General features: G+C 44.6%; 2 protein-coding genes across 3 annotated transcripts in view; one reads left to right on the top strand and one right to left on the bottom strand.

The window, feature by feature from the left end:
* The window catches only part of epn2 (epsin 2), a 22,519-nt gene extending 2,257 nt beyond the window's left edge, over positions 1–20,262 (top strand). The window contains exons 2-9 of one of the 2 annotated variants that reach the window (XM_048244704.1): positions 3,321–3,362; positions 6,220–6,332; positions 9,719–9,814; positions 10,863–10,986; positions 14,202–14,366; positions 14,910–14,996; positions 15,618–15,818; positions 16,338–20,262. In XM_048244704.1, the coding sequence (XP_048100661.1) occupies positions 3,321–3,362; positions 6,220–6,332; positions 9,719–9,814; positions 10,863–10,986; positions 14,202–14,366; positions 14,910–14,996; positions 15,618–15,818; positions 16,338–16,666 (1,157 nt within the window). In that variant the 3' untranslated portion in view covers positions 16,667–20,262. The remainder of the gene's footprint in view (positions 1–3,320; positions 3,363–6,219; positions 6,333–9,718; positions 9,815–10,862; positions 10,987–14,201; positions 14,367–14,909; positions 14,997–15,617; positions 15,819–16,337) is intronic. The other variant, XM_048244705.1, reaches the window with a different exon arrangement.
* A 139-nt stretch (positions 20,263–20,401) lies between these two features.
* On the bottom strand, positions 20,402–23,381 carry b9d1 (B9 protein domain 1). The gene is made up of 7 exons (XM_048244710.1): positions 23,130–23,381; positions 22,700–22,768; positions 22,510–22,618; positions 22,285–22,381; positions 21,879–21,941; positions 21,390–21,457; positions 20,402–20,782 (listed from the first exon to the last, which is right to left on the bottom strand). Exons 1-7 carry the CDS (start codon positions 23,190–23,192, stop codon positions 20,631–20,633), a joined length of 621 nt encoding a protein of 206 aa, XP_048100667.1. The 5' UTR covers positions 23,193–23,381; the 3' UTR covers positions 20,402–20,630.
* Positions 23,382–27,559: the final 4,178 nt, after the last annotated feature.

The raw sequence follows: 27,559 nt of genomic DNA, 5'->3' as shown, positions 1-27,559 counted from the left end.
TGGAGGGGTAGGGGGTGGAACACCTTTAGCATGTCAGCTGGTGTGGTGTGTCGTGTGCGCCCTGTGCTGGGCTAGCGCTGTGATTCGTAGCTCCCCCATCCATACACACTCCCACACAGCTTATGGAAACGGGAGACACTGCTGAAGGCATCCAAGGCTCATGTCTACATATGAGCCTTGGATGCCTTCTGCAGGCCTCGGCTGTCTCGTGGGTCGGTATCTCTCCCTGTCCTGCAGGAAGAGAACATTCCTGAACCCCCTGAAGGCACCGTGCTCTCTGCTCGGGGTCACTGTGCTGAGCCAAACAGGAGGAAGGAGGATCACCCCCACACACACACACACACACACAAATCCCTTCTCCCCTCCATCCCCAGCAGACAGAGACACATACACACACACACATGCACGCACACAGGCCCTACCCCCACTTCCTTCTCCAAAACCTCCAAGTTCCCCTTCCCCCCCACCATTGACTCCCTACATGACAAAAGAATTTGGTAATCTTTCTCATGGAGCCTCACCACAGATGTCTCCAAGGGTTTTGGCCATATGACAGTGGGCTCTCAGGAGGAGATAAGCATGGCAGCAGCAGGGAAGCAAGCTAGCAGGGGCTGGACTGTCCTTGATTTACCACTTCAAATGCTTTCACAAAAGTGGGCCCGTTCAACTGAATTATGCAGAGGCCTGAGAGTTAGTGGGGAGGGGAAAGTTTGTGTTGGCTCTAGCCGTTCAAACTCACCCCTCAAATCTGTGAATGGAGTTCAGAAACCGAGGAGAAAGTGAGAGGGAGTGCTGAAGTTGTCCCTGCACAACTTTTGGCCTTCCTTCCTCCTTCGTGCAACTCCCGAGTGTGTGTGAGAGGGAGAAGTAGATTGCCTGTGACAGCACTTTGGCAGTTGGGGAGGGGGTGGGTTTTGGGAGGGAATTGTTGGAGGGAGGGAGTGTGTGTGTGTGTGTGTGTGTGTGTGTGGAGGGGGGCTGGGGGTGCATTGGGAGGTGTTATTGTTGGCTCTGGTGTGTGTGGGTTTTAATAGAAGAGGCTGAAACGGAAGTGCAAGCAGCTGAGTCATTAACAAAGGAGAGGGAAGGTTGGTTGGGGGGGAGCAGGGTTAGCCCTGTGGAAGAAAGGCTGGGGTGTGAACTGTGGAATTTTTCTGCATTCCTGTAGAAGTTTCCGGGTATTGTTCTGCAAATGACCCTTCAGTTACACGAGAGTCTTTTGGGAGAGGTTGGAAAAATAGGCTGTTTTGGCACACAGGGCTTTTTTTTTTGGCCTGATCTTATCAGAATTTTTCTGCTCCATATATCAGGCAACAGGAAACTCAGCTGAGTGTGGTTAGTCATTTGCGATACTTCTGGAAAATTACAAAAATCACTTCCACTTCCTCTTTACAAAAGCAATCCGCGTTTTCCAAAGCCTATTGTAGCAGTGACAGTAGTTCATCTCTCTGTAGTAAAGTATGTTAATGAGTGGATGTACAGTGTACACAAGGGCAGGTTAAAAGTAAGTTGAATCCAGCTTAGTGTTTCTTCCTTACTGTATAGGAGCAATTGGAAAGGCTACATTGTGCATCTTTGTCTGTGTGTGAACACAAGGTATGAGCCCACTCAGGGGTGCAGTTCCTAAAACCATAGTTAGTAGGGAAATTGCATTGTTGCTGACTTAGTTAGCAACTATGGTTTTGGGAAATGCGCCCCAGGCTAGCCTTGATTTACTGGGTTGGCTGTCCTATGTGTTGTCCCTTCCCCCCCCCTTTCAAGCTTAGACCATATAAGGTGAGGTGACACAGAACATGGAATGCCGTAAAGAATACTCGAGGTTCTTGGTTCATCACTCGAGGCAGATAAACAAACAAAGCTCACTCAGTCAGAGAGATCAGCGGCTATGTTTAGTTATACCACTGCAAGGGCTATTTGCGTTCCATGCCATTTGTCCTCTGGATAGCATGGGATGGTGACCGTGGGAATGCGATCAAGTCAAATTGTGTGGCCTTGCTAAATGGTGGGCGAATTTGTGACAAATGGAACAAAAATGTGCATATCTATGCAATGGTTGTTTTCTGTTTGAGATGTTGTCACGATCAGGGGAGGAGGTGTTAGTGGTGGTGGTGGTGCTGTTGCCTAGAGACGCCTTGCTGGCGTTATGGAAAGCAGCTGATGGAAACACCTGCACTAGTTGGCCGCCGTTTACCGACAAGCCGCCTCCACGAATGTCCGCTCCACTTCCTCTACCCTCACAAAAAGTGTTCGAAACACCTGTGAGAGAAGGAGCCACTTTCTGTCATCAGTCTTCCATCACGTTTGCTTTGTGGTTTCACTGCTGTGCTTTCACTGCCGTCTCAGTAGCAGTAGTAGTAGTAGATCTCCTAAGGACATCTTTACAATACCACTAATCCTAGATCAAAGGCCCTTGGCCTGCAAGCAGGTCTATGTTTTGACCACTTGCCAAAGAAAACCCAATCAGTTGTAATGCCTCTGTATTCATACAGACATGTAACAGTAGTTATCTCTCTTATCTAACCTCTACAGAGAGCCTCTCTCTCTCTCATTCTGTGCTATGAGGAAAAATGCAACATTGAGTTATTACAACAGACATGTAGACAAACTCGACTGTAAATTAAACCTTGACTCCGAGCCAAGTGTTATGGATTATAGAACTGGACAGAGTGAAGTGCATGATGTTACTAGTACGCCCATTTAGATAACAACCATTCCAGATGACTATCTGTCTCCAGCGTGCATATTTTCCATGTCGCCTAGGTCTTTGTCATTGGTGTTGAACAGCAATGACAGGAGGGACACTGACTCTTGCTATGAGGTGTTCTCTCAAGGAGACTGAAACGAGCTCTGGCAGTGACTGGGGAAAGCAAGAGGGGGACGAAGGAATTTATAAATGGCCTGCTGTGAACTCTGTCTTCGTAATCTGTTACTTTGGCTGCACTTTGCTTTTGACTCACACTCTAGCTATTCCGCTGAACTGGAGGAGAGGTCGGATACAAGGAGACACCCATGACGTTTCACAACCATACATCACGTCACAGCGGTCTACCCCCCCTTTTTATTTTTCTATTTTTTCTTAAACAATTGCCTGGTTCTCACACTCGGATGCTTTCAAATGGCCTTTGGCGTGGTTCTCACACTATCAAATGCTTACGTGTTTACTTGCTCCATTAACCACATGCCAATTTCACAGCATACATGCCCATGCCAGGAAGGTCCTCTCTTGCCACAGCTTACAGTCCCCCTGTTACTTGAAATGGAGTGTTGTCAGGTGGAGCATAGCTGGTCGGGATGATATTGATTTCTGTTCTGTTCCACAGCGCCCGAGGGACCAGTGGTGACTGATGAGGCAGCTTCTGCAGGTCTGAGCTTTGTCTAGCCACAATCCCCTATTCTCATCTGGTGTAGGGTTCTCTGCAATTGTCTTCCGAGAGAAATGGACTCCGATTGTTTGTTCTCTGCTTTCCTTTTCCTTTTTAAATTGGTCGATCCTCTTTCTTGTTTGGATCATAACGGTGTGCATATGGCCTTACTCAGTCTTTTTTTCCTGGCACACACACACACACACACACACACACACACACACACACTCCCCTTCTCTTTCTCTTCCTTCTCTCTCTCATAAACAGATGTCTAAATCAGTGGGGACCCAGTTCTGTCGTCTGCCATCTCTCTCTGTCCTATGGAAGTGCACTGTAATGGTACCCCCTTCTCTCTCAGCTTCCTCTCCTTTTCCTTTCCGGTAAACCATCAGAGTCAGTAGCCAAGCACAGAGAGAGAGAGAGAGAGAGAGGCTAAGCTTTACCTGCTCCTTTCTGTCCTGCACCTTCTTCCCCCTCCTATACGTGTGTGTGGTGATGAGTACCGATGTTTGTTAAATTTGCCTGCCTCTATTTAGCCTTCCCTTCAGTGTGTGTGTGTGGGTGTTTATGAACACATGGACTTATGTGGGAGTGTATTTTGTCTTTTTTTCTGTGTCCGTCCGTCCGTGTCCTGCCTACTCTCATCCTCCTTACCTCCCTCTCTATTTGTGTGTGTGTGTATTGTCTGTCTGGTCTGGCCTGTGTCTCTCTGGGCCCCGAGTCGCCCGTGCTTATTTCAGGGCCGCCAGCACATGGCCTCTCTGCCTTAATCCAATAACACGCCAGAGGAAGTGCTGCCTCCATTGGTACAGCCGCAGGCTTATAATCAGGGCCGGCCGCCTGCCACAAGTAGGAGCGCTCCACGTTGGACAGACCCGTGCTCCCTGCTACTAGACAGGCTCCCTGGCTGCTTGGTTGGCTGTCACATTTTACAAATGTTTCTCCTCTGTGCTGTTCCCTGTATTGTTATGTGCTTTCTCTGTCAACTGTCTAATGCTCTTTGACTTTTATCTCTAACTTCTCTCTGTCATACTCATTTTTTTCTCTCTCTCTCTCTCTCTCTCTCTGTCCCTCCCACTCTGTTTTTCCCCTCTCTCACCTTGTCGTTCCTTCATCCCATGTATCTGCCATGAGTGTTCCTCGGCTTAAACGAGATCCCTTGTGCTTGCGCTCAAACAGGATCGGCCCAGCCCCCAGATTAGAAGTCTTGCTTCCTACAGACGTAGCGCTGCTGCTTTTCCCGGACAGCCTTTTCCCCCGTCCCTTGTTGTGCACGCCTACCCAATTTAGCCTTTTAATGCACCGCTTTTGTGTTACTGGCTTAACGCAGGCAACCTGACCCGACGTGACCCTGTAGCTCATTGGGTGTGCGTTCAGAGAGGGTTTCATCATGAGAGGTCTGAGCTGAAGTGTGATCTCAGAAAGCGCCCAACAGCAAAAATGCTGACTCGGTTGATATCTATTAATCGGAACCAAGCAGATACAAAAAGAGGAAGCGGTGACTCACGGTCCAGCAGCACTAGTGAAGCGGTGACTCACTCTTCCAGGCAAGGACACTCACTGTCCTGTCTTTGATGAAGTGATGAACACCACCACCCCCATCCCGGCCACATACACCCTCCCTCAGCTCAGCAATAGTCAGCTTTGCTGGTCAGGCCCGACCCAGCCCTCTGCTGTCTCCCTCCGTGATGGAAGCATCTCCAGGGATCTGACAAATCCCCAGAGACTGGGTTGGACACAGCACTGGTAATAGGGCCGTATGATTTCCGCAATGTGGAAAACGCGGACGGAATCACGGAATCTACACATGAAAACGGAATTCTCTTATAAACACGGAATTACACAGAATTTTGAAGATATTCTGTTGACACATTAAATAAACAGGATTTTTTTTACTTTTATTTCAGTTTACTTTAAAACAAAAAGCATATACAAAGGTGTCTGTCTAAACCGTGGCCGAAAGACATTGTTGAACGTTTTGCGTAGCCTAGTAATCATATCTCGATTATTCACGTGCGTTGAGTTTGTTGATTGGTTTGTGACAGAAAATAAGCGATCAGTGGCTCCTGACAACGATGGAAAAACACTAAACTGCTTGACTGCTAGATAACAGGGCTGAACAATACCCCAATGAGTACTATGAGTCTGAAAACAACTAGTTTGGAAGTTTTGTCAACACATAAATGACCTGACTCGTAAATACACATGTAGCGACCATAGAAATCAAAAGGGCAACTTAAGAACAAAGCTAAATCCATTGCGGGCAAATCCCTCCAGCCAAGGCAATGACAAAATCAGTAGATGCAAGATGTGAGTTTGTGGAGTTTGTGGATTGTTGCAATGTGTGCAGAAGCTGACATACCGCTACAGTATGTCAGTTTCTTGAAACATTGCAAGCAGTCCCATTCCCAGACGCAAATGTCAGCAGCCTCAAGCAGACGCGCAAACCCACCTGCTGAATATTTAAAAAGCTGAATTGTGTCTGTCATTGAGTATTTATAGGTGAAGACTGCTTAGAAGTTAAAAAAAAAAAAAAGAAAAACTGAAACGACTAAAATAAATCCGAAAATGGAATTTGAGAAAAAATAAAACGGAATTTGGAAAATAATAAAACAGATTTTTATAGGACCCTATGATAACTGGGAAAGGAGACGATGGGAATGAATCAGGAGGAGGTTGTAGATGAATGATTTGTATGTGCTTATTTGTGAAGTGTAGGTGTTGATGCACACAAATCATATGTATAAAAATAAAAGACATTGGAACAGATATTGTGTACGTATGCTTGATGTGTTTGAGGGTGTGTGTGCGTTGAGTCACAACAGATAATAATAGTGTGTTTGTGTGTGTGTTTCAGCTACGTCCCCTAATGCAGGCTCGGAGCTGGAACAGGCACGGCCCCAGACAAGTGGAGAGGAGGAACTCCAGCTGCAGTTGGCCCTGGCCATGAGCCGAGAGGCAGCAGAACAGGTAACAGATATGCACTCCTGACCTGTGTACCTTTTTACACACACCTACTCCAAATCAGGCCACTCCCAAACACACACCTACATACTCTACTCAGATGTGACTGCCAATCATCTTCACCTATGATCTAGCACGCTTTAAATAATGTTTTCACAAAATGTTATGATGTCTACCTGCATGTCATCAGCATCAGCGAGATGAACAAGCTTTCCATTTGTGTAAAGTTCAGATAACATGAGCTACAACCTAACTGTAGGCAACCCTCCTCATGTATGTGGGCTACTGTCTGCAACCCCCTGTGAATATTTGGTAACGTTATGGCCTTCAAGACAGAACAAGTAACAATGTTCTGAAATGGCATCCTTAAAAAGTTGAGGTGGACTACAAATAAAAATGGTTGGTGTGATGTTGTTTATCGCCCACTGGGTTCAGATGTCTTGTACACTCTGCCCTCAAAAATGCAAGCTTCTCCCCAGCGGAGTTCAGCCTTGTAGGCCTACCTTATCTCACCTGAGCTCCATGCGTTGCTGGAATGTTCTGGAGTGCCTTTGCAGAGATGGGGCCCCACTACTTGTTTTTTTCCCTAAAACCCGGCACTACTCCCGCCCATCTGTATGTTTATGCTCCTTGATTACAGATTAGAGGATCTGCCGACCACCACGCACACACACACACACACACACACACACTCCCCTCCAGTGAAAGCAGACAGGAATAAGGCTAGTGTTAAACAAGAGTACAAATTAGACTGGAGGGGCTTCAGTGGGGAGGCTGGAAGAAGCAAGAAGGAAATGAGGAGAGCTGGCTAGCGGGCGAACTGAAGGACGGACTGACTCACCTGGGTGTGCTGGCGTGGTGATGTCTGGTTTCCCTGTAGGGACTGATATTTTGCCAGTGGCCTGTGTCTATAGTCACGTGGGCTTGCATGGGCACATGTCAGGCTGAATTGTCGTGTTGCGTGTCTTATATGCTGTGTTTATATTAACTTTACATAAGGTTTGTGTTAGTATAGGTTTGTATATCTTTCGTAGGGTTTATTATGTAGTGTATGAAGTATGGCATATATTATCAGAATTGTTGTTGAGTCTTTTGAGTGTCTGTGTGTGTGTTAACACGCCTGCCTGCCTGCCTCACTGCATGCCTGCATCTGGACATCTGGATTGGATTTCCAAATGGAAATAGGAGGCAGGCCCTGCTGGTTATTGTGTAAAAAGTGAGGCACGTCATAGGGGGTTCCTGCTGTCTTTTGCAGCCCAGACCTCTGCCGCCCCAGGGACCTCTGGCACAGGCCTCTTTTGCTCAAAGTTCCTAAAGATTCAACCCCCCTTTTTACACCTGGATTACCTTGAGCCTGGTTTGGTAGAGGTCGGTTCTCTCCTCCTCTGGTTTTGTGTCACCAGTGTTTATTCTACTGGTAATTGTTTAATTACATTAACATTACAAAGTCTCTGGTCTTTATGTGTGAGTGGTGCTTAACCCCAATTTTCCCTTTTTTATGGTCTTTCTGACTGTTTGTGACCTGAATGGTGCCCCAATGTGCTTTAGATCTACTGAGGTTCCTCTGGGTCAAACCCATTCTGCGTTGCTTTACCCGTGACAGGAACAAATCAGAATCCCAGTACACCTTTGAAATCATTGGTCTGATTTTATCCTGTTTGCTTTTTTTTCTATCCTAGGTGCTTTTTTTTATTTGAAGAATTGGGGTTAATACCATCCACATTCTGTGGAGTCCCCTCTAAGGTCTCCTAATCTTGGTGGAAACTTCTCTTATAGTTAACTACTAACTAACTAGTTAACTACTCTTATCTCTACTATAAACTCATCAGCCAAGGAGTCTTCCTGCAACCAGTCCCTTTTCCGTGGCCCCCTCGTTGGCTTTGCATGAATTCAGATGAGCGGGTCACCCCAAACGAGAGTGCCTTCAGCAGCCTCCAACCCATTCTGTCCCAGGGTTCCTGGGTCATCTGTAGCCCCAGTCACCAATCACGGCTCTCCCCCCTTCCTCCTCCTCCTCCTCCTCCTGCCCTTCCCAGCATGACTCTGGTTTGTCCTCGTTTCATGTCCGCCCTCTCAGAAACCATCTCTCTTACTCCCACTTCCACCCCTCCACCATTCTGAATGAAACTCATTATGGCCTATCAAAGCTACTTCCTCTGTCTGGGAAGCCCTGTTCCAGTTTGGGCTGTTTTTTTCTGTGTACACGTGTGCGTGTTTATGTTAGAGGAACCTGCAGATGACCCCCTTCAGTGAATGTAAAAGCTGCTTGCAACTCATATCGCACCAAGTGGGCTTTAGCTATTTACATACCTATGTTTTGTGTGTGCGTGTACAAATTAGTGACCAATGTTCCTTGAAAGTGCACCAGTGGTCAAAGAAAAGCTTAACAGAGGCTGGCTGGTGTCGTCCCATCCACAGTAAGAAAAGAAAGAGAAACACTCCTAAAGAAAAACAAGAAACTGAGATTGGAGCTAAATTACAGATAAGCCTCTGTAGTCGTTTCTCTCCCTTCTGCCTGCTCCTCCTGTCTACTCTTTCTTTCTCTCTCTCTCTCTCTCTCTCTCTCTCTCTCTCTCTCTCTCTCTCTCTCTCTCTCTCTCTCTCTCTCTCTCTCTCTCTCTCTCTCTCTCTCTCTGTTCCTTTTCTTCTCCTCGTTCTGGGCCACTGTGAATGGCAGGCTTTGTGTGCCCCATCTGGAGTGGACAGAGGGGAAAGGGGATGCCAGGGCCTGGCGTTCTGACAAATTGAGCGAGCGCTCGAGATGACCCACCAAAATGCCTGCATGGTGCTCGGCCCCCAGCCCCCTGCAGCATACCCGTCAAAGTGACTTGGCTTGCCCATAATTGATTGTGGTTGATAGAAAATAAACATGCACTGTTGATAAAGCCTGTGGCAGTTGGAACTGAACAGCTTTGATATTGTAGCCTTTCCTCATAGTTGACCTATTGGGTGGTTGCATCAGATGCATATAAACAGGTTTATCGTGGAAGGGACAGGCTGGGCAGTTTAATGCCGCCCAGTGGAATGAGGTCTTACAGGTACAACAGCTGACTAATCAGAAATAAACTTTATTATAAAGTTCTTATAGTTATTATTTACCCTAACAAGCATTAGTTCATATTTTTAATAGCTGTTTTTACCTCATCTCATTGCTAATTTACCTGGTTATTACAGTGAAATATATTAGGTCCTTATGAAATATATTAGGTCCAAACCTACTTTGCTGTAGGTTTGCTCTAGGTTTGACTTGACAAATCAGTCAAATACGTTTGATTGAGGTCTGTCTATTTTGCTTGTGGTCTGTCTACTGTATCATGTGCTCAATCCCCCTAACAGTCTTGAATTGAATAAGAGCTAATTGTGTGTGTGTGTGTGTGTGTGTGTGTGTTCAGGAGGAGCGAATGCGACGCGGGGATGACTTGAGGCTGGCGATGGCATTGGAGGAGAGCAAGAAAAACTCAGTCAAAGTGACTAAGAAAAAGAAAGAGGTATGTAGTCATCATAAATGCACATACATGCACCCTCCTCCATAAACAGACTCTCACATAGATCACTACACAAGCTAATACAGACTTCAATTAGATCAGTTTGATTAAAAATGTACCTTTAAACAAACACACATAACATGTAGATCAACAATATAATATGTAGATCAACAATGGTAATGATTCACACTTGGAAACAAGTGCACCCTTTACCTTAACTTTGATACTGTAGGGGAATTTGTATGGATTCTGATTCTCCCAGAATTTTAGAACTGTCCAGTATTGTGAAGCGATTGCTGTCCCTTACTTGACTGCACAACTCGGCTGTTGGCCGTTGCCTTGGCTTAAGCTGTGTAGAATTTTAATTATTCTGCGTCCACCATTCTCTATATCCCTGATGGCTTGGCCACAGCCAACTTGTTTTTGTAATGGTAACACAGTTTCTCCTAATTCAGGCCGTCGCTGGCAAAGAGACGACATCGTTTAGCTGGATGTTGATATGCGAGTGCCGTTTCCCTTTGCTCACTACCCAGAGCAAAAAAACCACAACAGCAGTTTGCTCAGCTTACGGAGTTATTTGATCAAGCGGTCGTACACAAGTGCAGCCCTTGGGGCACCAAGACATGATTGATTCTGATCACGGCGGTAGCACACAGCAGCACACAAAAAAAACCTCACACAGCTCTGTTGCCTTAAGTCAAGTGCTGGCAACGCGGAGGTCATTCATTTCCCCCCCAAACAGCAGGAGGAGAAATAATAGGAACGCAGTAATGTAATATACATGTACTCACTGGGCTGCAGATGTCTTTAGGTAGAAAATGAAATGATCCTATAAAGGGGTTGGCAAGAAAGAGTAAAATATTGCCCAATTGAAAGCATCTGCCAGACGATAAGCGCTTAGCTGATACATGTGATTTACTCAAGACAGAAAGTTCACTGCAAATATGTGCCTGGGAGTTTAGAGAGTAGTATTAAGAGCGTGTGTGTGTGTTTACTCACACACTCATTTTCTCTCTGTGTGTGTGTATGTCCGCATGTGTGTCCTCCACAGCCTCAGTCGTCTCTGATGGATCTGATGGCCCCTTTGCCCGAGGGGTCTGCCGATCAGGCAGCTGACCCCTGGGGACCACCACCAACAGGAGCAGCTGCAGCACCAGACCCCTGGCAGGCATACGGTAAAGATTTGCAATACACACACACACACACAGATTGACATGCACACACACACACACACACACACACACACACACACATATACAAACTGATGATCACACACACACACAAACTGATAACACACATACACTTATGCACAAGCTGATACACACACACACACACAGAAACTGACATGCATATACACACACATTGTCACACATGTCACACGTTGATAAATACCCAAATGGTGTGCACGGCACAGAGAAATTCCAGACAGCAGACTTATCCTCGCATAAGCTCCGGCACACACAGACCACCAGTAGGCACAAGTAGGCAAGAGCAGTCCTACGCACCTACTTCTCAATAACACACACATACACACACAACATACATTTCAAATAAACACAACCATATTTATCATAAATGAACAGGTATCACACACTAATTCCCAATCATAAGTCACATACACAGACTTTTCAGAATTGGAGGCTTCTTTCCAGACACGTAGCTGTAAACACACATACGCACACACATAATTTCTTGATGAACTTGTTCTTAGTTGTGGTCATATACAATCGATGACAAATGTACACACACACAGACATGATTGTGTCACAGCCCAAGTAGTTTATGTTCAGACGCGTGTAAATGCATCAGGCCGAGTACACACACTCAGACCCTGCACTGTGTGATGTCTTCTGTTATGATCTGAGGAGAGGCTAAGAATAGCGCAGTGATAAGTGTGTGTGGTCTGAAGGAAGAGGTGTGTGTGTGTGTGTGTGTGTGTGTGTGTGTGTGTGTGTGTGTGTGTGTGTGTGTGTTTGTGTGTGTGTGTGTGTGTGTGTGAAGCACAGATGTCACGTCCAAGATTCGCAAACATTCCTTTTAAAATGCTCCTTAAATTTGTGTAATAGATCCTTATTATTAATAAGCTTATCGTTGCCTTTAGTGTGTGATATCCAGCCATTGTAGGACTGATCTGCCCTGCTGCTTAATTTGACTAGTACAAAAAGTCTGGTTATTATTGGGACTAACTAGAAGGGCCCTTGGGGGGAGCACAGAGCCAGGATGCCAATATGTTTTTGTATATATCTCAGTATTAAAGCAAGCGAAACAGATCCACTCCAAAAATGTAATGGGTTCCTTGGCCCATGCAACACCACCAAGTTTCCTAAAAATCTGCCGTATAGTTTTTGCTTAATCCTGCTGACAGACAAACAGGAGGAGTTACATGACACCGGGAGGGATGTGCAATTTGGACATTTTCACTTAGGGATGTGCTCACTTTTGTTGCCAGCGGTTTAGACATTAATGCCTGTGTGTTTTGAGGGGACAGCAAATCTACAGTTATACAAGCTGTACACTCACTACTTTACATTATATCAAAGTGTCATTTCTTCCGTGTTGTCCCATGAAAAGATTAAATTAAATAATTAAATATTTGCAGAAATGTGAGTGGTGTATGACGTCCTCATAAATGTCTGATGGTTTCAGGCACAGGAATGTTCACTGCTTTAAGCCCTGTAACCTCCTACCCTTCTGCTCAGGGGGACCCACGTCAAGATGTTCAATGACTGTTATAGCTTTTACCAAACTGAGGTCTCCATCCCAAGGGTATGGGGCAAGTGCTGGCTTTTCTGCTAAATAAAGTTCTTCTGCAGGTGTGTGTTTGAAACTCGTGGGGCCATTCTGAGATATGTGGAATAAGCCAAGGCCAGGACTAGAAGGGACCTTCGGTGGAGACTTCCATTGAGAAAGGCCTTTTAGCTAAGGACTGGATGTAATCCATATACAGGGAACAGCCTTTGTTGTCTTGCTCAGAGGATGAGGGTTATGGATGAGCCAGTCTGTCTGTCTGCCACTGTGTGGGGACGGGCTAGCCTCTTGCCTGCCTGTGTGTGTGTGAGTCTGTCTGTCTGTGTTGGTGTTTTTGAACAGGGTGTTCTAGCAGATACTGATGGCGGTCATCCAGGCCAGCACAGGCACTGTCTGTCTCTTTCTCTGTCCCTCCCTCTCTCCCTCCCCCCTCTCTCTCTCTCTCCCTCCCCCTCTCTCTCTCTCTCTCTCTCTCTCTCTCTCTCCCCCTCTCTCTCCCCCCCTCTCTCTCTCTCTCTCTCTCTCTGTCCCTCCCTCTCTCTCTCTCTCTGGCTTTCTTTGCCCTTCTTCCTCGCGATCTCTTCACTGCTCCTCCCTTGGCTCCATCTATCTGTCAATTTGTCTGTCCTTTGCTCTCGTGTCTCTCTTCATCTGTTGCTGGCTCTCTTTCTTTCTCTCTTTCTCTCTTTCTTTCTCTGTCAGTATCTCTTGCTGCATACATTGAATATTTGTATGTATATTCTATTTCTCTCTTGTTTATCTCTTTCGTCCTGTATAGCGTCTCTTTCCTTCTCTCCTTCACCATTCTGTGGAGGTGAGACTGTGTGTGTGTCAGAGAAATGTGGCCGGGCCGGTGGAGGCACATTCCAGCGCGGGCCACAAACAAAAGAGGCTCAGTATGCAGATCTGCAGGTGGAACGTCCGCCCGCTGTGGGGCCCCCGCCACTGTCCCTCTCGTGCGTCACCTCAAAAGCGACCCCTGCCTGCCTCTCTCAAAAAAGGCCTCATCAGACAGACGGGCAAGGGGGCACCGCAACCACAGCGGCCACCACTGACCCTCTGTGTGGTATCTACTCTCACTGGCATCAGAAAATGTACGAACCAGTTCAGTCATTATTCCATGACTGCTTGTGTGAAGTAGGCAGGCGTGGCGTCTATGCCTGGTCCTGAAGGCACTCCCAGATTAGCGGACAACTGGTGCCACTTTGCCCGCCGCTCAGCTGTGCTACAGCTAACGGAGTGGAAGCTGTGGAAAGAGTGCCCCTGTGTGGCGTAGTGTGGTCCTATCAACAGATGGCAATGGGTGGCGAGCTGGTGGAGGTCGCCAAAGTGTCGTTTTCGTTACCACTGTGAATAAAGGGCCACTAGGGTTCAGTAGCCAGCTGCCAGATGCGTCCCATTACAACCCATTGATCCAATTGCCACGCTTGCAGCAGCGTGAAAAAAACATGTCACAGGCAAACACAATCAGTTGAGCGAACAAAAGGTTTGGGCCATTATCTGAACATAAACAGTTCTGTGTGGCGCCACTGATATTAAGATTTGTTTTTGTCCTGCTTTCTGACCTCCTCTTCAATTTTCCTCTCTCTCTCTGTGTCTCCCTTCATCTCTTATCATCTTTTTTTCTTCTCCATCTCTCCAGGTGCTGCCCATAATCCAGCTCCCCCTGTGGACCCATGGAGCCTTTCTGGGCCCGGGACCGGGGCCTCGGCCTCAGTCACCCCAATGAAGAATGCTGACCCCTGGGGGCCAACTGCTGCCCCTGCAGCTGATCCCTGGTCCACTGGCCCCAAAGCTTCTGCAACAGGTTCTCTCATCTCTTTCTCTCATCTCTTTCTCTCTCTCACACACACACACACACGCACACACACACGCATAAACACCGATATTCTCACACTCATATTGATGTGAGTTATTGTGTTCCTTTAAATTATTTAATTCTGTGTGCTGTTGTGTACTACACACATTACAATTGCAATCACCTCCCCTGAGAGAGACACAGACAGACAGTCTGTAGCTATTACCAAAGGTGATGAATGGAAATCTTGTATCCTGCAGCTGTCACGGTTCAGTTGTAGCCACATTCAAAAGACCAGCTCAGATAATCAAATTAGGCGTGGATTTGTATTCCATTTCAGGTTGACACACGCGAGTTACATGGGAAATTAAATTTGAGTCCAGAATAGGACATGAATCACGTTACCACTTGGCAGCATTGACGTCATTTCTGCTTACAGCAGAACGTTTTGTAGCCATGGACTCTGCTACACAACGCTTTGGTTTCCGATATGCTGCTGATGACTGCCAATTATGACAATGTTTTTTTTTATTTTTTTATTTGCCTTTCCAGGAAGCTTCGACCTGTTCAGCACATCAAACGGTACTTCCAGAGAAGACCTGTCCGAGTTTGACAGTCTCCGCAACTCGGCAGCAGCTGGTGAGTCACTCATCGGTCCTGGCTGGAGATTGCATCTCCCCACACACACTCCTTCTCTCTCCCTCCCTCCCTCCATCTGCCTTGGCTGGGGATTGCTGCAACCTGTGGAGGTTGGCTCCTGGGGTAGCCGCCTCTCGTGTGATACACCCATTTCATCATGCCTACCTGGCTGACTCCTTTCCTCTCCCCAGCTCTCCTCCCTTCCTTCACACCCCGCTCTCTACCCCCTACCCCCACCCTGTTTCCTCTTGTTGGTTCAAATGACAATGTGTGTGTGCTGAGTGAGTCAGCACAGACTGAATGACAGCCTGGTAAGATGAGCCAATACAGACAGCAAGGATCAGCCCCAATCATTGCTAGTCTGATATCAATGATACTTTTCAAATAAATCACTTTCTCAACACAAGTTGTGTTGGAGTTCAGACTTTGATTAAATCATTTACCAATATAAGCGCCTTATACAGGGAGCTTATGCTCCTATGTAATACAACTTGTAGTATTGTTGTTAGTGCTGTGTCTAAAAATGTAAGATGTGATCAACGTGTCTGGCCTGTGTGTGTGTTTGCTTGGCTTGATTTGCCAACCTGGAACAGTGCTTTCTTTTTTCCCCTTCCCTGGCAGGCGACCGCAAAGGCAGCTATGGGCTCCCCTCGCAGACCAGCATGTCTGGCAGTCCTGACCTGTTTGACATGCAGCCCGGGGGCTACATGAGGAAAACCCCCGAGTCCTTCCTGGGCCCCAACGCTGCCCTAGTCAACCTGGACTCTCTGGTGACCAAGCCTCCACCGCCGGCCCCTGGGCCCAATCCTTTCCTGGCAGCAGGTAGGTGCAGCCACCTGGCAGTGAGCCTCTGACGCCATCGCCATCACAACACACCTCCAATTAGTAGCCAGACTTAAATGGACTGAATTTCCCACTGGATCAATAAAGTATCTTTCTGTGATATCTATCTGCCTGTATCTTTCTCTCTCTCTCTCTCTCTCTCTCTCTCTCTCTCTCTCTCTGTCTGTCTTTCTCTCGCTGTCTTTCTCTGTCCATGTACACATAAAGCCAGGTACAAATAGGCATATTTAAGGTAAAAACCATCTCCGGCCATATTATCGTTCTCATATCGTTTTTCAAAAGTTTTGCGTCCACACGAGATCAGTGAAACACCGTAGAAGTGTTTGTTGTTGGTGGTGGTTTCTGGAACACCAACTTTTATCAGTGTCACTCTTCACACAGTTTTCACAGTAGACAATGCGATCCTGACGTTTTCAAATTTATGGAGCAGCCAGTAAATTAGTTCTCTGTGACTATTAGAAGGTGTAATTGTCTGTCTATCTGTCTCCCTCCTTGTAGGTGCAGCCCCGGCCCCTGCTCCTGCACCCCAGAACCCTTTCCAGATCAACCAGCCGCAGCCCCCCACCCTCAACCAGATGCGGGTCAGCCCCATGCCCGGTTTCGGCGGCCTGTCCCAGCGGAGTGCTGACCCCCTGCCCCTCTCCTCCATGCCTCCCGCGGCAGTCCCCATCTCCATGGTGCCCATAGCCCCACTGGCTCCCATGATGCCCGCCATGGGCATCCCGGCCTCCATGTCCCTGCCCCAGCCCCTTATCAGCGGCGGCATGCAGCCCACCGGGCCGGCCGCCCAGGCTGGAGGCGGCGCCACCAACCCCTTCCTGTTGTGAGAGACACTCTACAAAGAGCTCTACATGCGCCCCTCCATTCCCTGAACCATGACCCCCGAGCCCTGAGAACCCTAACCTGCTAAAGCCACCCTTATACTCTCCCCCCACCACCCCCTCTGAAATGGTATAGACAGCATAGTCTGTCGAATCCCCCTGGCCCCAGTCTTCCCCCCTCAGCTCAGTCCAGACCATTGTGCTATTTGAAGACTTTTTTTGGAGCAGCAGCACTGGTGTTTACAGTTTTTACACAGGCAGGGGAGCTCTCTTCTGTCTGTCAGAAGCAGGTACCATACATTGATTTGGTATTTCTTTTGTTTTGTTTGAATTTCGTTTTTTTCCCTTCCTTTTCTAAATGTTCTCAAACCGTCGATGATAACTGTGTATCTGTAGGTGTTATTTCTCCCGCCCTCACACTCTCCCTCTGAAGTGTGCTGCAGCTTTCCGTTAAGCCAGCATTGAGTTCAAAAGGAGAACCCATTTTGTTTTCTTTCTTTTTGTTTTGTTCTTCTCCAAAAGAAATCTAGAGGGCTTTTTCTTTGTATAAGAGGCTTTGAAATTCAATAGTTATGTTTTTAATCGTCTTATGAAAGCATTGTATTCACTAAAGCTAACCCTTTTTAATCAAAGCAAAACTATATATGTTCTACGTCAGTGCATATACACTATGTGTATTTACAGGATACTTAGGTAGACACCGTATAGAGAAACCCTATCAGTTTACAGTGGTATTGATTTTAATGTTCTACGCAGGGATTTTGCACACGCTCTGATTTATTTACCCGTTCCCTTCTGATACACTCTTCAGTTTTTGTTTTGTTGACTGTTGACTCACCATTAGTCCTTAGCCTGAGGAAAACAACGATCAACTTCTTTGTTAGGATGTGGCACTTGTAACAAGCGTGACTAAAAATCCCTCGGCACACACTGTGTGTTGGTTTGATGAGGACTTGGAGGAAGTGTACGCTAGCATGAGTTAGCAAGTGGTATCCAATATCCGAAGTGTTGGGGTATGAACTTCACAGTTAAGTTAAAATGAGTTCTATTTTTTTCCTTTTTGAATGCATGTTAGGGAATCGGTTTGCATACCCCAATATGGCTCTACTTTTCTACAAAAAAGCCTCTGTTTTGCTACTGCTTGCAATCCCGAGTGATTGTGAATGGGGTGAGTGGGTTTCTTTTCGATTCAGTGCTATCGTAAAGCTCGACTCTTTGCACAGCTTTTGTTTCTACTTCTCTTCTCTTAAAAAGGTTGACTGTTTGACAGAGCTAATCAATACTAATTTTTAGTATTCAACTGCCTAGCTTTTCATAAGGTGAACTGTAACAAGTGAGTTATCAAAAACATTCTGAAAGGTTTATTTTCAGTAATCCTCATTTTATTTATATGTCTGGAAAAAAATATATATTGTTGTCATAGAAGGAACAAAGGGAAATAGGGAAAAGCTGGTATGTGTTAAAAAATATCTTCATCAGGTCCTAATTCATCTTACTCAACATTATTAGCCTACTAATCACTCCTATCCACTCCTACGGTTTATGTAGCTGTAAATGTATTTTGAGAAAGAAATACATGAAATAAATTTCGCTAGTTAGTTCATGCCATTATGACAAGAACTGATTGGGGTGGAAATATCTTAACCAGTTGACATTGTCATCTTGCAGATGTTTGTTAAGTGTATGGGCTTTGGGACTCTTTAAATCGCTTACAGGAAGAAGATTGGTATGATGAAGAGTTGGTGGGGGGACTCTGTTGATAGATTTCATCGTCTTTTTTGTCTTTCTTTTTTTTAAATCATGCTTTTCTCTTTCCGTTATGTCATCTGATCCATCATGAATTGTAATTCCTAAAACTACCCCCACCCCCCCTTTTTATTTTTTTTGTTTATCATTTCCGTACTGATATTTTATGGGCAGAGGTGGCCCATGTTTTGATATCACCACTTGCTCATGGGCCAACTCTTTATCCTGAGGCTGTTTCAATTTTTGTGGCTGTGAAATTGACCTTTGTCACCAAGGCTCCTGTCATGGGGTCACACACGCGTGCAGTTATACCAAAGGGCTTTGACACTCACTAGCCTATGTGAGATGGTCACACCATACACTAGATTGCCTTTTGGAGACGCAGGCCCCAGGGACTTAACTTTTTCATTCAGTCACATATGAACAGATGTTTTAAAATCAGTTTGGTTTTTATGGTTCTATCCCTTTTCACATCAAGAAACACATCTTTAACGTTTTTATTTGACCCTAAAGCATAACTGACATTTGTTTTTTGCCCCGTTTCTCTGTTACGGTGTGTTAATGATGCATTTAGAGAAGTAATTGCCTTTACACCACTGTGGAAAAACCTACCGATGCACCATGTCAGTTTGGCACCTCGTGGCTATGTAGTGTAATCTTACAAGCACAACCCTCGCAATGTCTCTTAAGTATCTGTAAGGAAAAAAAAATAGCTACCAAAGTCAGAACCGTTGTGATTTTATTTAAACGAGGTGCTGTAGTCTGAGAATTTTCTAACTCCTATGTAGATAAAACGGTTCATGGGCCCGTATGACTTCTCTGAAAATCACTGCCAATTTATAAACAGTAACATTTTTGTTTTCCATGAATTGTAAGCTACTGGCCTCTACAGGAGCCGTTGTGGTAGTGCTGCCCTTGTAGAGCTTAGCAAAAAATACTGGGTGTAATCATGACCTAGTGGAAGATGCACCAAGGCATGTTCTGTGGCATCTTGGGGAAGATTGCCGAGAGGTAAGCTCTGTGCGGACATAATGCTGTTGATCTGTGTTGTGCAAAACACACCCAGAAACAGAGGTGGACATCCTGACTTCAGAAAGTAAAAGTCCTACCATACATTGGTTCTACTTGTGCTTGTTAACACAGGGGATTTAACAAAAAAATGGCTTTTCTAGCTGGATGAGGGGTTCTGCTAACTAGAAGCAGCTGGTTTAGTGAATTGTTGGAACAAAAATGTGGTAAAACTCCTACTTCCTGGAGCCACATGTCCACCTTTCCCCTCAAAGCAAATTAATCCCTGCGGAGGATCATCCTAGAGCTACGCAACAAATTGGCTGACTGCACTGCATCGAAACTATTGAAATCTGTCAATAATACATTGTGATGTGTGAAATTTTGATTTCTGCAGCATTTCCTCATTTCCATAACAAAAATATGCATTGCTCATCCTGGATCCTCTTGTTTTGGACATCTACCTGTGTATCACCTGTTTCTGTTACAGTGTATTAATTATGCATTTCTTGTGGTGAACTAACCTTGTGAACATGCATAAACACATTTTATTTGGTTTTTCTTTCCCCCTTCCATGTTACTGTGTCTGTATATTTACCAAACTGTTTCATATTACTGGGAGCAGGCTGCTTTTTTATGGATATGTGCTCGACTTGTTGGCATTATAACTGTATAATATAATTTATCATTTGTTCTATTGTAACATATTGTTCTGTACCTTATTTCTGTGTAATGGTTTTTGTAGGAAAGTCACATGGGACGGTGTGATTTTGTTTTAATGCCATCTAAAGCGCAGCAAGCGATCAAGGACCTGTAGCTGCAATGGTAAAAATAAAATGTATCACTCACACGGGGCTTGAAGTCTGTTGATATCACCAACATAGGAGTACAAATAATGACCATTAAAGACACTAGCCTAATAAATGTTACATGGCTATTGAATGATGCAGAATAAATATGTTAGTAAGTCAAACATTACACAAGTAAGAAATACAAACCACAATTTAATATATATATATATACAAAAAAAAACTCTGCTTCATCAATTTCAGTGAAACACAAACACTGTTAATGTACTACAGTAAACGGTTCCTATAATTCGCTGAATTGATTTAAGACATTGTGGATGCACTGGAGCTGCCTCCCTGGGTGCTTAGCTTTTAGTGCGTATATGGTAATTGGTGCCAGTAAGGCTGCTCTTGGTTAGACAGGGCTATCACAATGTGTATGGCTGGTCTGTTCCAGACAGGCCTGTGATGGGAGGCGCCTCGGAGGATCCGGGGGTGGTGTCGTAGCCCAGTTTCTTCAGGTCCTTGGTCACAATGTTGAACTGAAGCGTGACAAAGCCTTGAGAACGCACCCGCGTTACTGTATACAGACATTGATTTCATGAGTGAGCCAACAGTCTGTTGCAGTTTATTACAAGGTAAATTTAAGCAGTTATTTTTTGTTACTGAAATTCTTTGAAATAATAATAAAAAAATCCATTAGTTTATCTTATTGGTGCTGGATCGAGTTGAAGACCGGGCCCGACCCATTGGGCCCTGATTTCTTTGGTGTGCAAAATTTGTCGGCAAACAAAGTTCTCATGCATGAAATACACGCATTGAGCCGACTCCTCAATGTCTTGCCCACTAGCAAACTGATTTTGTCTAGTTATCAAATTAGCTTTAGTTAGACTAAAGGCTTTGCCATTTGCCCATTATAAATAACTGGACTAACACGTTCAACACTTTAGTATAACCTCAACAGGGAGGCTTAATCCTTTTGAGCATCAATAGAAACTTTATAAATTATGGATAGCACTCACAGTTCTTTTATTACTTTTTTACTCTCCACGGATATTTCGAGCTAGACGCCCTTCTTCAGTGTGACGGAGGCGATTTGCAACATGAGTCAGGGCGTCTGGCCCAAAATATCCCAATACTTTTGTCCATATAGTGTAAGTCTAAGTAATAATCAAAATAGTTCCTACCTTCTCTTCCTTCTCCTTGAGCTACCACTTTTGGGTCCGTGAACTCAGGACGTCTTCCCATAAGCCAGCTGTAAGAGGACCCATTAAAAACCCATTTGGTGTGGGAGTTACTTTCCTTCCCTAAATGAATTCTGAGAGCCAGCTCAGACCACAGACATACAACAATCCATACTGCGGCTTTTGTTTCCATATAAAGAAACCATAAATGGTTCTGAACTATTTGAAAAAAAAAAAATGTGATCTATTAGTGATGTTTGTTTGTGATTCATTGATTTTATATTCAGTGGAAATCCATGTGTTCCACAAGATGTTTTATTTGCCTCAAGCTTCAATCGAAATGGTTAAAAGTAACCACCAAACATGGTTCATGCTAATGTCAAAAGTACTTCAAAAGTTTCCTTCATTGTTTCTTTGGAGCCGTTGGTTTAGAGAGTACTTTTAGGGCCATTGCCAATATCTTCATACATCTTTCAGAATTCAATATTTTACCTTGTAAGCTTTTGAAGTCTTGATGTGGATTCTGGAACAAACATTGGTATAGTTCTTGTGTGTCTGGGAAAATAATTGGAGTCATGTTATACAAGACCATGGGCCCTAATTTAAATCATGGGCAAAAAGCAGTCACTCAATGAGTAAAGTGTCTCGTGCATGAACTACAGCATGAGATATTTGGGAGCATTGAGGTCAACCAAGTATGACAAAAGTATTTCTTGACAGTTTTTTGTCCTGCACCTGGGATGTATTAAGGTGATTCACCTATATTTTCTCATTGTGTTAAATAAGCAAATAGATTTTCCTTATATGAAATTAGCTTTAGACTTTACCTGCCCTTTAAATTAGGGCCTACTGTTTTGTTTATTTTTGTTGAAGTTGACTATTTATATTAAATACTTACTTTCCAGGGGTGAAAGGGATGTGAGTGGCACCATAACCTCGGACAACATCATTTGCAAAGACGTCGGGACCATAGACACTCACCACAATCTGTGGCCCTGTGAGAATTGACCAATAAAGTGAGACTATTTGGCCACTTTACCAAAGACAAGGTGAGTACATTTCTCTTCATTGTAGGTGTAGGTGCTTCATATTTAATTACAACATAATGTGTTATCAAACTCACATCCAAAGGGATTGGTGCTCTTAAAGGTGATATCCAGGGGGAAGTTCCAGATCAGCTTATGAGATTCTCTGCTTTTGCATGTTATCTGAGAGATGCCCTCCTCCAAACCCTGCGGGAATGAAGTGACCTTCCATCCATCAAGCAGTCAATTGCATTAACGTTATAACACATTTACAAGCCGTTAACTCACCGACGTGGGAGCCCAGTCGTGTCCATACACAAAACAATACTTGCAGTACAGGTCGTCGTACTCTGGAAACTGAAGAAAACTTTTAACGTTATGTTTTTTACAAACAAAGCTAACGGGTTATTTACTGTATCGAAATTAATTTACGATATCTAGCATTACATGAGCAAATCTACAGTTTGTGAGGACTAACGAAGTTAGCAGCTAGGTAGGCAGTCAAGTTAATTAGCAAGCCTTCGGGTTGGCTAAATTTGTGTTGTACGTTAACGTTACTCAAGCCACATAATACAACCAAAAACAGTGATTTTCAAGGGCATTTTTCATTGTTGTACATCACAAAATGAACAAAGGCAATTAAGTTGGACACTTAAAACGTTAACCAGAGAGCCCTTTAACGTATTATCCAAACCTGAATAAATTAGCCAGTGCTTACATTGCCTCCCTCTATTTGCCCGTTGATCATTAGAAGAAATACAGACGGGTTGCTTGATGCCATTTCCAACGATGCAAGAAAATAGTCAAATGTGTCCTTCTATAACTACAAATGAAATCCTAAAACCATCAACATACTTTTGCTGTCAAGAGTGGGTATAACGTTAGCCAATTAACAAGCCAACAGATTAACTTTACATGCTACGTTTCCTTTCGTTGCCATCACGGACTGTGCTGCCAAGGACGCTTGGGATACGGTTCTTCGTAAGGGCCAAAATACTCGACAAAAAAAGCGATTAGTAATTCTCTTCTCCACTAGGTGGTTGTCATGGACAAAGCAACACAATCCTTCAACATCCCAATACTTTGATCAATTCCATTGTTGGTATTAGGTAGTGTAAAAATCGTGTTATGTATATTGTTTGAAGCATCATCTTGTTTGTAATTGGTTGTAGGATTAGGGTTAGAGCCATACAAGTGTTATTTAGACCTGTACAATTCCTTGAGGAAAGAATAGCACGAAATAGCTACAAACAGAAAGAATTGATGTTACAACTGTTTATGCAGAGGTCCAAAAATATGCTACCGAAAAAAGTATTCAATATAAAAACCCATGTTTAGACATGGTAAGAAAGTTTATTGACACTTAAGATTTTGTAATCCCTCAAACAAAACTGAAATCCCATCTTTGCCTTGGTTTTCATGGTATTAAGGCCTCAGCCTAGAGTCTAGACACATTTTTTTTATTATTGTGTGTGTGAATGTGTGTGTGTGTGTGTGTGTCTGTATATATGTCATGTCATCCTACGGTTGTTGAGTGACATTCAAATGAGTTGACGGTCATATTCAAATTTGCGGTGGTCTCTTAATTTTGAACATGACCGTCAACTCATTCGAATGTTACTCAGAAACTGTAGGATGACATCAGAAAAATATGCAGTGGTCTCTTAATTTTTTCCAGAGCTGTATATGCACCCTTAAATCCCTTGTCCTCATCTTTTCTTTTCATGTGTCAAAGTTCTGGGATATCATGACTACAGTCACCCTCCTCCTCCTTCTCCTCCTCCTCCTCTACTGGCTCCTCAGCTTGTGCTCTGCCAGTGACTGGGCTGGGCTCTGACGGGAGACAGCCGTGGCCCTAGGGGTGAATCAGACCTTTCCACAGTATCAGCAGCCCCTTTGCCATTTTTTGGGAAGCGGTTCTGAAAACGAACTGTAAATAAACAACAAGCACCACACCCCCAAACCGAAAAGGAAAAAAAACACCTCAGCCTGCTCAAAATTGTGTGGGCCATGGTGGCAAATAAGGGTGGGGACATATATTTTTCATTGCACACTACTCTCAGCCTCTCAAAGCTGTCCAAGGGGCAAATGCTCACTCTTCTGTGACATTTAAAATGCAACAGCTGAATCACTGATACCACCATGTGAAGAAGGATCCTTTGGGTTTTTTTTCTATCCTTGCTACCTTTTTTCAATGTGTAGGAACATCATTACAACTGATGATAATGATAATATGGATGAATGGCAAGTGTCCATTGTGTGTATCACAGATTTTTTAAATGGCAAAATCAAGATGTCTTCCTCGCTGTTGAATGTCACCAGAATTGGCTGCACTCAAAGCGCTATGCCATATGGCATTACTTTGAGGTGAATGACTTGGGGAATTTCTGTGTAGTCAGAGCACTCATTGCTTTGCTCCTTATCAGCAGTTAAAACCCTACACACACGCACAGAGAGAGAGAGAAAGCGAGAGAGAGAGAGAACAACAACAACAAAAGCAAACTATAAGAAATCCCAAGAGATATGACTGTTGTTCTCTATGCTTCCCTAAGGTCTGTGGGTAATAGTCTATTTCCGTCACCTCATCTGTGCAGAGAGAGGAGTTGGGTCAGCGCTAGTTACCCTAGTCACTGAACCAGACTGAGGTTACGTGACTGGGGTAGGGAAATGTTTACTTAGTATGCCATCTCATTGCTGATTGGACACTGATGCCGCATGGTGTCCTTAACTAAGGGATGATGTTAGAAAGAAGAGCAGAGTCTAATCACCTCAGCCAGAGAGAGAGAGAGCGCCTGGCAGAGGAGATTAATGAACAGGCCATGTGAGACTCCACAAGCTGCTCTGCACCTGACAGACCCATGAAAGCAGAACTAAACAGGACCAGTGAGTCAGCTTAAAGAGAGAGAACAGGAGTGGAAGAGAGGAAAGAGAGAAAGAAAGTGATAGAAAAACCATGCCATGCATCAATATACAACATAATAACTAATGTTTAGATATGGTAATTGAAAGTTTGTTGGTATTTTAGCCTTAGTAATTCGAGGATCACTCAGACAAACCTGTCTATGCCTTGGTTTTCTTGGCACTAACAGCCTCCGGACTGCACAGCGGAATCGATATCACCTTCAGATGTAAAATGTGGAGCTTGTGCTCCCACTCCATCTCAGCTCATGATGAGCACAGTTGTTTGGGTTTATGCACAATGCACAGTGTCCTGAGAACAGGGCCCAACTGGCTCTGTGTGGCCTGCTGTCTGATAGTGTCCCAGTTTGAGCAGTCCTCAACTGTTGCCAATCGTTCTTCCCTGGGACTGGGTCCCTGACTCGCAACACCTATTTTTAGGCACATGCTTGTCTGCACTACTTAAAAGTCCTCTATGGAACCTGCGTCTACCATTTTTGAAGTCAAGATAAGGCTGTTGTAGTCCCCTGCCTGTTGTCACCTCCCCTGTTATTTTTGGGCCGTTCAATTTGGGAAATTGCGCGGAAGTGAAAGTGTTTCTAACATAGAGTGGGCCACTCTAATGCCGCCCTTCAAGATGTGGCATGGCGCGATAGGCTTATTGTTTCATCACACATATCGATAAATGTGGGAAGAACCATATCCATCTCATTGACATTTCTCATCTGCTGACATTTGCCATAATATCCAAACCAACCACCAGCTCGCCATAACAAATACCATGGAAATGTCATGTGCCCTGGGCAGTGTGGACGGAAGGGTTTGGTCCGCGTCGCCAGTCTTTTCATTTCACACGACAATCCCTCGCTGGCTTCATGGCTCCGTGTGTCCCGTCGCAGCTGTGGAGATGATTAAGGGCACACTGACGGGGGGCATATAGGGAGCCAGGGAAGTTCAAACTAGGTCCGGGACGGTTATTGCCCCGCAGAGCGTTTGTCAGAAATGGCAGATCCCGGACCAGCTCACCCAACCCCTGTGTGATCACAGTGTCCTGAACAGTCAGCCCTGATAGAGAGATGCTTAGATTGCTTAACTCGTCTAACTGAAATGGGTTTAATGATCCTAGTCAGCTGTATTAGGGGGATTATTTGTGTACTCCCTTATATGTGACACTGATACTCTGTTATATTGATGGCCACTTTAGCAGTCCTGACCTTTTTTGTTAACTCACGACAAATAAAAAAAAAACAGTCAAACAGTTAGAACAGCGGCCACACCTGGATGGCATAGATATTTCATTATTTATGATGCACGTACAGAATGATAGATGTTAATAATGAATGTAATTTATATGTCCTTGTATGAATGTTCAAGTTTTACGCTGTAAAGTTCATATGCTGTGTGCCTCTGTTGATTGATACATGAATATGAACCAGAAAGCTACACAAATCAGTTTGATGAATTGCAGAGTGAAATGACTGGCTTTAGTCCCAAGTCAGGTACAGGGCATTCTTAGTTTACCCTTCAAAAGAGCACAAAGGAAGAAAAAAAACGGTCACTCATTTTCTCTGCTGGAGCATCTGACAAAGTAGATTCTTAATGTATGTCATGTAAAATTGTCATCGATTTATGTTCTCCCAGCTTCAATCACGTTAAAAAGCGGAGTGCAATTTATTCCGAGAGGCTAATCATTAATATTGCTTCTCCATTAGGCGAAGTGCAGCAACGGGACAGCATAATGGCCGACTTCAGTCTGGGAGTAGGTCACCGCAGCCTACCCTGCGCGTCAGATTACGCTCATCTTCCACTGTAGGGACAGGATGTGGGATGTCTCTACTCTGGCCGGTTGTTAATTATGCATGCAGGGTAAGTGAGTGGTCTCCATGCTTTCAGGATTTTTGTTCTTGTGATAAATAATGAACAAAATAATTTGCAAAGGAGTGTGGGAGTGTACATGCATGGTATGTTTGTGTGTGTGTGTGTGTGTGTGTGTGTGTGTGTGTGTGTGTGTGTGTGTGTGTGTGTGGTGGTGGGGGGGGGTTCTTTTGTCGTGGGGGTGTGGGGCATCACCATACGTGCTGTCTCATGACTTCCTGGTGCCATCAGGGTAAAGCTTTTCTCAGGTGTGCGCTAGGTGTCGTTGTGAATAAAGACGAGCAGGATTTATTGCAGCCCTTTAAAAGGTTTATGGCTCTCACAAAGCGCTGCATTAGTGAGCCGAATACTATTGGATATATCACCACGTTACGT

The sequence above is a fragment of the Alosa alosa genome, chromosome 6, assembly GCF_017589495.1.
Source record: "Alosa alosa isolate M-15738 ecotype Scorff River chromosome 6, AALO_Geno_1.1, whole genome shotgun sequence".
Lineage (NCBI taxonomy): Eukaryota > Metazoa > Chordata > Actinopteri > Clupeiformes > Clupeidae > Alosa > Alosa alosa.
The sequence above is the reverse complement of the archived record's forward strand: the minus strand, read 5'-3'. Positions and strand labels throughout refer to the sequence as shown.